Source organism: Pteropus medius, unplaced genomic scaffold (assembly GCF_902729225.1).
Source record: "Pteropus medius unplaced genomic scaffold, Ma_sr-lr_union100, whole genome shotgun sequence".
Taxonomy (NCBI): domain Eukaryota; kingdom Metazoa; phylum Chordata; class Mammalia; order Chiroptera; family Pteropodidae; genus Pteropus; species Pteropus medius.
The window spans coordinates 15,678,910-15,693,397 of record NW_024354503.1 but is presented as its reverse complement, the minus strand read 5'-3'; the positions used below and the strand labels follow the sequence as shown (position 1 = coordinate 15,693,397).

The following is a 14,488-nucleotide window of genomic DNA, read 5'->3' as shown; positions in this document are numbered from 1 at the left end:
GTGAAGACTGTCAAAATTATCTAGTAAAGTGATAGTTTTTTTAAGCATGTTTTACAGAAGAAACCAATAATAACTGTGTTTTCAGCACTTCCACCTCCAGTTTTGCCTCCATTCTGCCCTCTGTTCGCAAGTCTGGTTAACATTTTGCAGTCAGATGTCATGTTGTGCATCATGAGAACAATACTGCAGTGGGCTGTGGAACATAATGGATACACCTGGTCTGAGTCCATGCTGCAAAGGGTAGGTTTGAAGATATTTAGTATTTATATGTTTTGTAGTAAAAGCCAAAATACTCTTGTCAGTATCTGTACACAGAAAACTTAAGACAAATGTAGCATTACCTTAATTTGAAATATAGCATATTGTTGCCATTTCTGTGTCTGACAATGAAAATAAGAGCCTGGCAGATTTTTCTCTACGTGATTGTGATTACCTTTGTCTTGTTGGCTACTCTGTCTTTCATCGATTGGTCCTAATATGTCTTTGTTTATGTAGTACTCTGTTATTTTTATAAAGTGTTATCTTCGACATGTTTTTCATTTAATTCAAAAAACCTGTGAATTCATCAGTATCCATATTTTGCAAATGAAAAAATTGAAACTCAGAGACTTATGGTCCTGGGGCTGATAAGTGGCAAGTCTAGAACATTGTTTGTATTTTACTTTATAGCTTTAATGTAAGTCATTCTTAAATTATTATTTCATTGAATTTACATAACACCCCTGTTAGTAGATACAACTTTTCCACTGTGTAGATGAGAAAGTCAAATTTTAGTAAGATCTAGTTAACTCATCCCTGTTACTCAACTAATAAGTAATGTAGTAATAATTATTCAATTTATAGAAATAGCCTACCCTATGCCTTATTCTGTGCTAGACAAGTGCAATATTTGTAATCCTCAAAGCTTTAGAGGAAAGCTGCTTTTTTCTAAAGATGATAACATTAGATAGAGGGATTCCCTAAGGGAATGTGGCTTGAAAGCAGTGAAGCCAGGATTCAGAGGAAGGCAAGTTTTCCTCCATAGCTTTCCTCCAAAGCTACAGTTTTTTCCATTGACTCAGCAGGTTCATGTATGTCATTGGCTAACTTAGACCCCCTCTCGCATTTGTAAACATACACTTAAAATGTAAAAGTATGAGAACTGTGGTATACTAAAGACCATCAGTGTTGTATGAGCAAAAGATTTGTGGGAAATGATGGAGAAAAAAGGGGGTGAACGGCATTTACCTTAATATTTACATTTGCTTTATGTCATTCAGGCTAACCTAGTTTTTCCGAGTTTGACTACCACAATAGAAGTCTGATAAATTATTTGTGAGATATACTGAAGAACTGCGGACATCTTTATAAATTATGTGGCATTAGAGATAAAAGTATGTCTCTTTCTGAGATGATTAAGACTTTTAGTCCTTAGAAAGAGAAAATAAACTAGGTAGTATTATAGACTGGATAATTACATGATAGATTCTTTCAGCTCTAATTATTTGGCTACTGATTCTTAGAATATTTTTTTAAGACTGTAGTGTATGGAAAAAATAAAGCTGAAAATTATATATTGTATGATTTGCTGATCACATCTGGTCACCCTAAAAATTTGCAGTTGAATTTTCTTCCTAGCTGAAATAGAAATTATTGTTTCCTTGCTGAGAATTCATTATTACAAAATGAACTGTAGAGTTTGAATTTAATAAAAGTTAGTACTTCAAGTTGTTTTTAATTCACTTAGTTTTTAATAATTTATCTTTTTTAATAGTGAATTCTTTTTAATTTCTTCCATAAATATATACTTGATTTTCATTTTACTAAAATTTACAAAACATGTTATATTTGAGGTATTACATTTAATTGGAATGGCACTACAAGAAGAAAAACAGCACTTGGAGAATGTCATGGAAGAGCATATAGTAACATTTACCTTCACTCAGAAGATCTCAAGTATGTATATGCTTTTTATTAAACTAACTCAAGATATCAATGATTTTAAATTTGTAATATAGCCTGTTATTTAATCATATAGGTTCTAAATAGGTTATATTTAATCTGGCTTTCTGAAGCTATATATATTCATCTGTGTATTAAAGGTACTATATCAGATCCTGATATATTTTTACAAAAATATGTAAGGTATACACATACTTAATATATAAACTTTAATTCATAAACAAATTAATGAGGAGTCTTTAGTTTGACATCAGTATAGCACATGCATTTAAAACTTTAAAACAAAGTACACTATCAGGATTTCACTTTAAATTGTTGATGTTATCTTACAAAAACACTAAAAATAAGAAAATTATCTATAGGATATTAGATTATTCACATCTTACATAATGTGACTTTTTTTAAGGTCATAGAGGTTTTTTTTAGCTTTTTATTAAAAATGTCAAACATATAGACAAATTGAAAGAATTATATGGTAAATATTCACATACCAACCATCTAGATTCAGTAGTTAGTTACACTATGTTTGCTATGTAATACTATAATTGCTATGTTTGCTTTTACATTTACACACTTTTTTTTGAACCATTTGTTTTAAATGTCATAATATAATGACTCTAAAGAGAAACTTTTTCTTTGTAATTTTCAGAATAGGCAGTTGGTCTAATAGTTACCTGCAGTGGTAACAACTGTGAATCTTTTTGCTTAGGGTTGTTTTTGTTTTAATATTACTCATGGATTTTTATTTATTCAGTGTTTCATAGTCAGTTATAATCAGTATTCCTTTCAGTGCTCAGACTGCCGGTTTTAGTCAGTGGGAATCTGTTCAGTTGGCTTCTTTGTCCTTTTGACTCAACCCCATTAGTGTTTGAGCACCACGTTGCTTTCTGTGCACAAAAGATGCCCAGGCTCATCTTTACTTTTTCCTGCCCCAGACCCGCAATCAGCCACTTAAAAGGTGTTTAAATGAATTTATGGTAGTAAAATAGGAGTTTATTAATTTCTTGATTGTAAAAGATTATTTCTATAACTTTGCTTAGTGTCATGTTCTCTGCCACTTCTTCCTAAAAGATAATGACTAAGAATACTAGGTTCTACTGGGAGGTAGGGAGGAGGAGTCTTCGTGTGCTGCTAGAGCTATATTTTTCCCTTTTTGCTTTTATCCAGTTAAGTGGTAGGAAGAGTGGGAAGAGGGGAAACTACTTTTTCCCACTGAAGATCACATTTTTGGGTGCTAGCCTTTCCCTACTCTCTTCTCCGCCAGTATTTCTTTCTGTGGACTAACATTGTGTCTTTTGCCTTTTTTATTACCAGCGCTTTTACTTTTAGGATAGCCCCACAAAGAACTCCCTAATTTCATTCACTAGTCACTTACAATCTCAAGTTCTCTCTCTTTTTTCTTCCTTCCTTCCTTCCTTCCTTCCTTCCTTCCAACAATCATTTTCTCTGGATCTTTCTCAGTATTTCTCTTTAAACCTTTTATATAATTAAAACACACTAGAGTCATATCTCTAATTCTTAGCCACAGAATTTTTGATCTGGAAGAATATTAAAGATCACATAGTTTAATCTCTTCTCTTAGGAACATTTTGCCGGAATGGTAACACTTAAATTTAAAAAAAAATGAGTTATTGGACATTTCCAACTATAAAGCTAAATTAGCTAATTTTGGATTAAATGCACTCTTAAGAATATGGACTCGATTTTTCTTTCTTTTCCTCAGATAAAGAAATAATTCATAAAGGAAGTTTATTTTTTAATTTAGATTTCTTTGAAGAAAAAGTCAAAACAAATAGATATATTTATACACAAATGCACCCCTATAGCCCTAATTCATTTTCTTAGACTTATAAAATCCCAGATAGACTTTTTACCTGGGTTTTATTTAACTTTGCTAGAGAGTATGTTAAAATAATCATTTGGTATAAGACGTCACTTTTGAATGATTAAAGCATTATAGTTGTTAACAACTAGTTTGTGAAGTTACAAATATGTCACATTCTCAAGAAGTACTGAAATCTCTCATAGGAAGAACTATAATCAAATGATAGGCAGATGATATTATAAGCAACTTTATTATCATCTCATGCATATAATAAGCATTACAAAATGTTAGCTATTGTCATTGTGCCTTTTATTTTTTCTGCCATAGAACCTGGTGAAGCACCAAACAACTGTCCTAGTATACTAGCTATGCTGGAAACACTGCAAAATGCTCCCTACCTAGAAGTCCACAAAGATATGATTAGATGGATATTAAAGGTAAAATTTCCTGCATCACTCTTGCTTTTTGTGAGAAACATTAAATATTTATCTTTAAGTTTTGATAATATCTCATAACCAGAATAACTACTCTTTTTTTTTCCCCATAGACTTTTAATACTATTAAGAAAATGAGGGAGAGTTCATCTGTCAGTCCTGTAGCAGAGACAGAAGGAACCATAATGGAAGAGGTATAAGAAGTAAAGTGTGGTAATATTGAATAATTGTAGCAAGTTCACTATTTAAATTTATCTGCAGTAAGTTGATAATTAATATTAATCACAAAAATGTAAATTCCAAGAAACTTTGTTTTTATTAGTGGTAGCAAATTTTTTGGTGTGCCTTTTTTTTAACAGGTTGATTAAGAAATCTTTTCTCTTGTTTAGATAAGTGAGATGGGAAAATAGTTTTTAATTAGTATTTACAATAAAGATATTTCTGCTTTGGGAAAAAATATGCACTTAGTATGTGATGTCTAATTAAACGAAACATAATTTCAGAGTTCAAGAGACAAAGACAAAGCTGAGAGGAAGAGAAAAGCTGAGATTGCCAGACTACGCAGAGAAAAGATCATGGCCCAGATGTCTGAGATGCAGCGGCACTTCATTGATGAGAACAAAGAACTCTTCCAGCAGACATTAGAACTGGATGTCTCCACCTCTGCTGCTCTTGATAATAGGTAAAAAAACAATAATAAAATAAAAAAATAATCTTTCGATCACTGATTCTCAACTGAGAAAAAATGTGTTTTTTCCTTGTAAGTACACTTTTAATCTAAAGTAATTTAGAGGATTGATAGGTAAATTTTGTGGCCTCCAGTTAGAGGAACTAATCTTAGAAATATGAGTTTATTAGTACATGTTTATGAGAATATCTCTGACTATAGATAATTAATGTGTATGCTTAAAATGATATACGGAAGACCCATGACAATCATAAAAGAATGAGTACAGTGGGCTCAATTAAGTGTCTGGCTTCTGTGTTGCATATTGGATTGCTATGAAGATGAAAGGAGATGGTTTGATACATATGAAAGATTCCTGGCAATTTAAGTCATTAAAATTATATGTGTTGAATATGTGCTTACCTGAAGTCTACTGTTTAAGATTATATAAAAACTTCTTAGGTTCAGTAATTATACTCATAACCTTTTATTACAGCCCTATGATTTCAGATATGACATTTACAGCATTGGGCCCAGCACAAACTCAGGTCCCTAAACAAAGACAATTTGTTACCTGTATATTGTGTCAAGAGGAACAAGAGGTTAAGGTGGAAAGCAGGGCAATGGTCCTGGCAGCATTTGTTCAAAGATCAACTGTATTATCAAAAAACAGAAGTAAATTCATTCAGGATCCAGGTAAGTCATAGCTAGATCCTCTCTTCCTTATTAGTAATGACTGCCACTTAGTATACATAGTGATATACGAAATTTTATTAACCTAATAATAACTCTATAAGCTTGGTGGTATTCTGGGTAACTTAGGCAGAAATTCTCCATTTGACAGTTGAGGAAACATTCCAGAAGGTTAAGTATCATTGCTGAATTACACAGCTGGTAAATAGTAGAGATTCAAAGGAGAGTTTTTCTTTGTAATATAACATTAACATTCTTTGGTACTTAGCAGTCTTACCCATTCTTCAGCATACTTGTTAAAGTCCTTATAATTAGTTAACACACTGAAATAACAGTAATAATTATTTTGTCTCACGGATAGATCCAAAGTGAAATCTCTTGAGAACAGTTGTATGAGTCACCTATGTGAGAAGTAATCCTTGAGCCAGATTCTGACTTAGAGTAGTGACTGTATCACAGACGGTTCCCCAAGAGCACATTCTTGAGATAGAGATTACCATGCAGAACATTTACTGGGGAGAGTTTTGGCATCAGCATTTATGGAATGGAGGAGAAGGGAGCAGATTTGGGTGAGAGAGAGGTTGAGTGGTCCCCAAAAGCACTCACCTGTCCCGTGGGAGCTCTGGAGCTGGATAGCACTTCAGAGGTGTCCTCAGTTAGGGAGTGGGGGGCCTGGGTCTTTAAACCTGGACACTGATCAGTGACTGGTTGTGGGGGACCTCTGGAAAAAGGTGTGGCCTTGAGCAAAGCTTCTGAGGGAGTAAGTCATTCATTCCTGCAGAGGCATCTAGACTGCACATATTGTATCCACCATAGACACTTTTATGTCTCTATTCTAAGATTTATTTATATGTACATATGCCTCAACAATACCAGTAAACTTGAGAGTAGGAACTGTCTTAGGAATTTCCAAAGCACGCACTTAGCAAGTGCCTTTCACATTGTAGTATTGAAAGGAGTTTTGAAAACCCACTGATAAACTTGTCTTTTCTGTAAGGAAAGTGTACACAATGTCACTCTCAAGTACCCAGTTAAGATTGGTCAGCTTCATCTAAAAAATAGTCATTTGAACTAGGCAATTTATAAATTACATTCCAAGGCGAAGATAAAGTCCCCAAGTTCACTTGTTACTTGATGAAGAAAAAACTTTGCCTGGGTGTAAGCGGATTTTCTTTAAGCTGTGATATTTTCACTATTATATGAAACAAATTGAAACTCGAGTAATTCTTTATAGAATGTTATGATTATACTAATTTATACAGATAACTCAAAAAATTCCAAAAGAAACCAGGTACCCATCTCATGGTTGTCTTTATTTTTCATCTCCGTTGAATATAAAGGATTAGCACCAGAACAGAAGACTGTCTGATGGGCCCTCTTCCTCGCCTCTGGTCTGGACTGCCCTAGTCTGGATATTTTATTGCCCCTTTGGTTCTGGTACAGTTATCATGGTTATTCTCTGCATAGGTGTTGTTTAGCAGAATGTCCTCTAGGGAGCACCCCATTACTGCCTAAACATTTTTTTGTCAGAGATCATTGTGACCCAGCTGCCCTGAAGGTATTAACGGCAGCCCCATGAAGAATATCCTTTTACTGAGCCTTAGGGCTTTTGGAGGGAGTGGAGTCTCTTAGTGCCCTGAAAGCGTGAAATGTTCAAAAGAATAATGTACTTACATACAGAATTCCAGTTTCATTTAACAATTCAAGAATGTTTTGCTAAAGTTGATGAAAGAGGGTGTCGCTTTCTAAATAATTCAGGGTCTTGCTTAAATTATTGTATCTCAAAAAAAGGAATAAACTAGCATTTCATTTCAAGTTTATAAGCCCTTATCAAGGATTTCACAATTTAAAGTTGTGCATTTGTTATAGGAAAATTAAACATTTGGTTTTTTGTTTTGTTTTTTGTTTGTTTTATAATGCAGAAAAATATGATCCATTATTCATGCACCCTAATCTGTCTTGTGGAACACACACCAGTAGCTGTGGACACATTATGCATGCCCATTGTTGGCAAAGGTAACTTATATTCTTAATATTAGTCAGGAGAAGCTTATCTGAAGGCTCAAAATTGAATTTTTATGTAAGGGTAAGGCCATTCTAGAAAAAAAGGATAAGGAATTAAAGATGTTGAAGAAAAAAACTCCATATCACTGCATAATAAATAACAATTAAAATTGATTTACTTTGTCATACATGTAAAGGAGTGGCAGAAATTTCATAGTATATCAAATATATTTTTTTAATGTGGGGATCTACATTGGCTAATAAACTGCATGAAGAAAAAAGATTTTTATAGTGGAATAAACCCGAGAAGAGTAATGTCTTTCAAAGGTGAACAGCTCTTAATTGTTAAGGTGTCAGTACTTGCCTTGTTACTTCCTGAGATTGTCATGGCTCACCTGAGCTAAGCTGGGATGACTTCATACTTATTCTTCTACTTTGGTGCTTTCTGTGCTTCTGTAAAACCAACAAATCGATACTGTAATTCTAGCACTGCACTCATTGAGTTAACATGAACTTCCTCTAGGAAGTAGCCACGAACCCCAGGAAAGTGACCAGACAGCACTGGGACCAAGAAATTTGCTGCTTTATGAATGCTTATTTGCAAGGCCGTCTTTTTGACTCCTGTTTTAAAACTCTCAGAACTCATTTTGATATTTAAGCAATTCAAGTACCAGTGTTAAAAATTCATTTAAAGATTTTAATTTTTGGATTGTTTGTGAAAACATTTTTTATTTATTTTTTTTAATTTTTAATGAGTCTATTGGGGTAACATTGATTAATACAATTATATAATTTTCAAGTGTACATTATAACTTGACATCTATATATTCTATTGTGTGTTTACCACCCAAAGTCAAGTTTCCTTCAACTACCATATATTTGATCCCCTTTACCCACTTCACCCTCCCTTTACCCCCTATATTTGACTCCCTTTACCCCGTCTGCCTCCCCCCTCCTCACCCACCCTCTACCCACTGGTAACCACTAGTCCATTGTCCATGTTTCTGAGTCTCTGTTTATCCTGTTCATTTGTTGCTTTTAGGTTTATATCCCACATATAAGTGATATCATGTGATTTTCAACTTCTTCTGTCTGGCTTATTTTGCTTAGCATTATTATCTCGAAGTCCATCCATGTTGTCACAAATGGCAGTATTTCATCTCTTCTTATGGCCGAGTAATATTCCATTGTATATATGTACCACAGCTTCTTTAGCCAGTCATCTATCTTCGGTTGCTTCCATGTCCTGGCCACTGTGAATAATGCTATTATGAACATCGGTGTGCAAATGTCTTTTTGGATATGAGTTTTCAAGTCTTTGGGGTAAATACCCGGTAGAGGGATTGCTTGATCTATGGTAGATCAATTCTTAGTTTTTTGAGGAACCTCCATACTGTTTTCCATAGCGGCTGTACCAGTTTGCAGTCTCACCAGCAGTGTATGAGGGTTCCTTTTTCTCTGCATCCTCTTCAACATTTGTTATTACTTTTCCTGTTGATTATAGCTATTCTAACAGGTGTGAGATGTTATCTCATTGTGGTTTTGATTTGCATTTCCCTAATAGCTAGCGATGTTGAGTATCTTTTCATATATTTGTTGGTTATTTGTGTGTCCTCTAGGGAGAAGTGTCTGTTCAGGTCCTCTGCTCATTTTTTGATTGGATCAGAAAACAAATTATTTAAAATGTTGAAGCTTGTGGTTGTCATTGAAAAAATTACCGTTGTTTTTGATACCTAATGTTCTCTAATTGTAAAGGTATTTTGATTCCGTTCAAGCTAAAGAACAGCGAAGGCAACAGAGATTACGCTTACATACAAGCTATGACGTAGAAAATGGAGAATTCCTGTGTCCCCTTTGTGAATGTTTGAGTAATACTGTTATTCCTCTGCTGTTTCCTCCAAGAAATATTTCTAACAAGTAAGTTTGGCTCATGAAACCTGTACATCACAGTAACAGTTGCCTTTGAAGATAATGAAATAAAACCAGTGAGAGGGGAAATTACTCTGGTTAATTGCATAATATTTTCCAGATATTTTCCAAACTTTACACTTAGTCATTTCTTCTAGCAGACCTGTAAAATACTATTTTGGTTTTTAGAAAGGAATAGGCCAAAATTTAACAGTATTTTGGTCACCCGTAAACACCGTAGAAGATACCAGATTCTTGTATATTCATGAAAATTGTCTTCTTTATTTCTGGGACCGTACTTTAAATATCTCCCTCATACTTTTCCAGAAATGCTCAGTAAATTGATAGGGCCCAATTTTGAAGCTCAAGCTGACTTAATTGAATATTGTAACAATCTAGAATTTTTTTATAAATTACTGGCTGACAGTAGCTTCAGAATTGGGCCAAGGAAATGAAAACTTGTCGGTATGTTTAAAATGGAAAAGTTTTGTCATTTCATAATTTTTAGGGTGTTTCTACTTAATAGGAGTATTGGACATATTCTGCTATTTAAATTTGATATTCATTTCTCAGTTTAGAATTATGTCTGCCTTACATGCATAAATAGTAATTTAAGTTTTATGAATATGAATCACCTTAATTTCTGTGCTGCTATTTGAATTCAAAGTAAAGTTAGTTTTTTTCTCTTCAATTTCAGGAGTTCAAACTATGATGCCTTAATTTATGATACCACAAAATGTTCTTAAAATGCTGCTAGATTTGAGTATAAGCTCATGCTTTTTAATCACAAAATAATATGATGCTGACTTAACATCTGCATTTGAACTGATAAGTTAATCATTGTTAAAGGTTCACTGTATAAAAGGAGAAAAAAATACCTTTGTTAGATTTCACTTTTATTTTTCACGACTTTGTATTTTTTCCATGAGAGCCAATTATGAATAGTCATGAAGAACACAGGCTTTGAAGTCTGATATAACTCGGTTTGAATGCAAGATCTGTCCCTTTACCTGGCCTTAGTTAAGTTACATAGCTTTAAACCTCAGTTTCCTCATCTGTAAAATGGGAACAATAATATAACCTATTTCACCTGAATATTTTGAGAATTAAATCTAGTACTGTAAATGCTTTACTAAGTACTTATCTCATAATAAGTACTCAATAAAAGTGGTGCTGTGGTAATTGTGATATTTTATAAATACTAGCAGATTCCAGTACTGAAAAAGTAAAATTTTGACAAAAAGGTTGTTAGCATCATAGTGACAAATAATATATTTTCACTTCCATTGGCAGATATCTATTCTTATCTTTTTTAAAGGCAACAAATTTCCCCATAGCTTTTTAAAAAATATTTAAACTGTGTTTAAAATATTATGCCCATGACCATTTAAGGAATCTTTTTGTATCTTAAACTAAGCAACAACAATATATTAAACACTCTTCATAATCTTTTCTAGCAGGTTAAAATTTTCAGACCAACCAAATCTGACTCAGTGGATTAGAACAATATCTCAGCAAATAAAAGCATTGCAGATTCTTAGGAAAGAAGAAAGTATTCCTAGTAAGTCCTGATAACCTGCTTTCATTTTTCCCTAAAGTCTGAGATTGTTGGAAAATGTTCCAGAAAGAATTGTTTAAGAATATTTAAAAAGCGAAACCTCTCATTTTAAAATGTGACTTATTCTAATTTTCTTTGTCCTAATGAACTAAATTTGACCTGACTGCATTTCTTCTAGTTCCTTGAAAACCCACAGGTTCATGTAATAAATATTCCTCACTTATTTCCCCATGTAATAAATAGTCATGTAATAAATATTCCTCACTTATTTGGGGGAATATAACTGAGTGTTGCAGAACTAGCTTTACTTCTCAGTGGCCTGACTTTATTGTTGCCGTTACCGAGTTGCTTGGCTTCCCAAGTTTCATAGACATGCACTGCACTTAAAACATGGGAAAGCAATGTGAGCTTATTGGTTTTTATAAAAACAAAATAGCATACTCTTCCTTTCCTTCCTTCCTTTGCTATCTTCTAGTGGCTGTTCTATTAGGAAAAGCACAGGTGACTGAAGAAGGTGCCTTGGTCAGTCAGAGCAATAGTATTTCTCATGCTTTAACTGCATATTATGCCCATTTTTATTAACGGGAATTTTTTCTGGGGTTGTTTTTTTTTGTTTGTGTTTTGGTTTTGGTTTTTTTTTTTTTTTGCCTCTATGAAGAATGAAATTTATGGCTGAAATTCATAGAAATATTGTGAATAATAATATGAAATGTTTGTTTCTATAGATATTGTCTCTTCAAAGAATTCAGAAAATATGGATGAATTGCGGCTCCCTGAAGGATTTAGGCCTGATTTTCATCCTAAGTGAGTATATTATTTTATTCCTTTTAAGTTTGGCCCACTTGAAATGAAAAATTAAATTAGCAGTTAGAATACAATTTGTAAGCTAGGGAGCAAAATATTATAAGACATTGATCTTGAATTCTGAGGTTTAAGCATTACGTGAAGATACATATTGTGGGTATATTGATAAAAACCTAAGGACCATGTGTCATGTTTAACTCTTGCCAGCCTCTCCTAGTCTGTATTGCTGACTCCCTTTATCTGGCTCTCCTTGACAACACCTCATCAGTGCATCTAAATCCAAACTACTCAGCTTCCCCACCAAATCCTGTGCTTTCCTTCTGACTTCCATATTTCTACTTAGGGTCCCACCAACCTCTTAGTAACACAAGGTCAAACCCAGAGTATTTTCACCCTTTTTTATCCCATCACCACTTAGTTATAAAGTATAGCATAGATTCTAGAGCTATACTCCTTGGTCAGTACCCAGCAGCACAGCTTACTAGCTGTACAACTGTGCAAATTGCTTGACCTCTCTGTACCTCAGTTTTCTCATCTGTAAAGTGAGTATACTAATACCTACCTCAAAGGTGTTATGAGGATGAAGTAATATAATACATGTAAAGCCACCTGGAAGTTGTTCCTGGCATATACTAAGTTAACTCAATAAAATAATACTGAAAAAGCTTAAATAGAAAAAAAAAAATCAGTCCTATGCCTTACACATTCCCCTTCTCTGTCATTTTTATTTCTTCTGCTATTTACTTCTATAATTCTAGTTAAAAGGTTTAGTTGACTGTCTCTTAATTTATTATTTCTAAACAGTAGCTTTCTGTTGACTGGCTGGCAATTTAGGATTTAACTCTTACTTCTACCCTATCTATAGTCACCCAGTAGAGTTCTCTCACAAATTTTGGTTGAATTAGTTAGCAATTCATATTATGTAATTGATTCCACTGATATAAGTTGTGTGTTTTAATCCTATTTCTTTTTTTGGTCCAGTTTTGTCTTTCCTGTGGTTAATAATTACCTTGTTTTTTTAATGTACTTGGTTTTCTATGTATGCTATTTTTTTGTTTTCCCTCTAAATGCTGCAGTAAGTCTTTCCGATGCCTAACAATAACTTTTCTAAGTCCTCAAACCCATCAGCTGATCTTCTATCTTAGAACCCTCCCCCGACAGATTCCGTCCTCCCACACCAACCAGGACAGAGCACAGCTATCACCCTGAGACTCCCCCTGGTCGTATTCCTCATATTCTCCTCTTTCTTAATTTACTCCTTGTTTTTGTACAGATGCATCCTTCATCAAATTCCTAAGAAAGGGTGCCTGGGTGTTAAGTTTTCATGTCTGGAAATACGTTTATTTTATCCATATGCTTGATTGATGATTTGAGTATAGAATTATAGGTTAGAAGTAACTTTTCATCAGTATTTTGAAGGCATTGTTTTACAAACTTTTAACATCTGTTGAGAAATTCACACCATTCTGATTCTTGTTTCTTTGTACTTTTATTACTTCTGGAAATGGTTGGGATCATCTTTTAAGTCCCTAGTGCCCTGCAGTTTCTCTGTGGTATTCTTTGGCATGTGACTCTTTCCTTTATTTTCAGTATGCTCTTTTAATTTGAAGATTCATGTCCTATACTCTGAAGATTTTTTATGTTATTTCTTTGTCAATTTTCTCCTCTTGATTTTTCTCTTCTTTGAGGCAGTCCTACTGTTAACTTCCTCTTGGCCCTGTTGGACTGACTGACCTCTAATTTTCTTGTAACTTTTCTGCTTTCTGCACTCTTTGCTTTCCCTACATTCTTTTTCTGCTTGTTTTTTTTTTTTTTTTTTTTTTCTCCTCTATGTCTAATTTTTCATTAAATATTTTTTTCCTTGTGACTATCAGGAAGTCTCTAAGAAGTCATTGAACAGATGGAAGCTGGTTGACCTGAGCTCACAGTGAGGTCATCAGAACCCCACCCCACTCCCAACACCCCACCCAAGTGTCAGTGTGTAAAGCGGCTTTCTTCTGAGGATCCTCACTAGAGAAACTAAAATCCATTGCAATGGGCGTACATTGCCAATATCCCTCAAGGTGGGGAAAAAAGTCAAGAGTCTCATGGTTCACTATGTAGACTTTCACCTAATACCTTATTTTTAGCCCTGTGCCTCACCCCTGGCAATCCAAGTAGAGCATAACTCCTCTCAGGCAGGGACAGTTTTCATATCCTTAATTCTTTCTTTGCATACAGTTGTCTTTAGGTAGTTTAAGTGGTTCAAGTCCAAATAGCCGTTAAGAAACAACCATTTGATTGATGTGAGCACCTTGTTTTGAGCTAATCCTATACATTTTCACTTCAGGAACCCTTATTCTGATAGCATAAAAGAAATGCTAACAACGTTTGGAACTGCTACTTACAAGGTGGGACTAAAGGTTCATCCCAATGAAGAAGATCCCCGCGTGCCCATAATGTGTTGGGGTAGTTGTGCGTACACCATCCAAAGCATAGGTAAGAGGTTTAAAGTTGTATCTCTAAGTCACAAGCATACATTGACCGGAATTATGTGTAGAAGCCCGTATTTAAATGAGAATTTAAAGTGGGCAACAATATGAAGAAATAGCGTAAGACTTTAAAATGGGAAATATAATATACCAACAGAATATTAGATTGACCCTTTATAGCTT

General features: G+C 34.1%; 1 protein-coding gene across 3 annotated transcripts in view; it reads left to right on the top strand.

Moving 5' to 3' along the window:
- The window catches only part of UBR2 (ubiquitin protein ligase E3 component n-recognin 2), a 98,400-nt gene that overhangs the window by 62,942 nt on the left and 20,970 nt on the right, over nt 1-14,488 (top strand). For 2 of the 3 annotated variants that reach the window (XM_039854622.1, XM_039854623.1), the window contains exons 25-35: nt 86-240; nt 1,833-1,935; nt 4,094-4,203; nt 4,314-4,394; nt 4,704-4,882; nt 5,364-5,563; nt 7,483-7,576; nt 9,320-9,481; nt 10,930-11,033; nt 11,756-11,834; nt 14,164-14,312. In XM_039854622.1, the coding sequence (XP_039710556.1) occupies nt 86-240; nt 1,833-1,935; nt 4,094-4,203; nt 4,314-4,394; nt 4,704-4,882; nt 5,364-5,563; nt 7,483-7,576; nt 9,320-9,481; nt 10,930-11,033; nt 11,756-11,834; nt 14,164-14,312 (1,416 nt within the window). The remainder of the gene's footprint in view (nt 1-85; nt 241-1,832; nt 1,936-4,093; nt 4,204-4,313; nt 4,395-4,703; nt 4,883-5,363; nt 5,564-7,482; nt 7,577-9,319; nt 9,482-10,929; nt 11,034-11,755; nt 11,835-14,163; nt 14,313-14,488) is intronic. The other variant, XM_039854624.1, reaches the window with a different exon arrangement.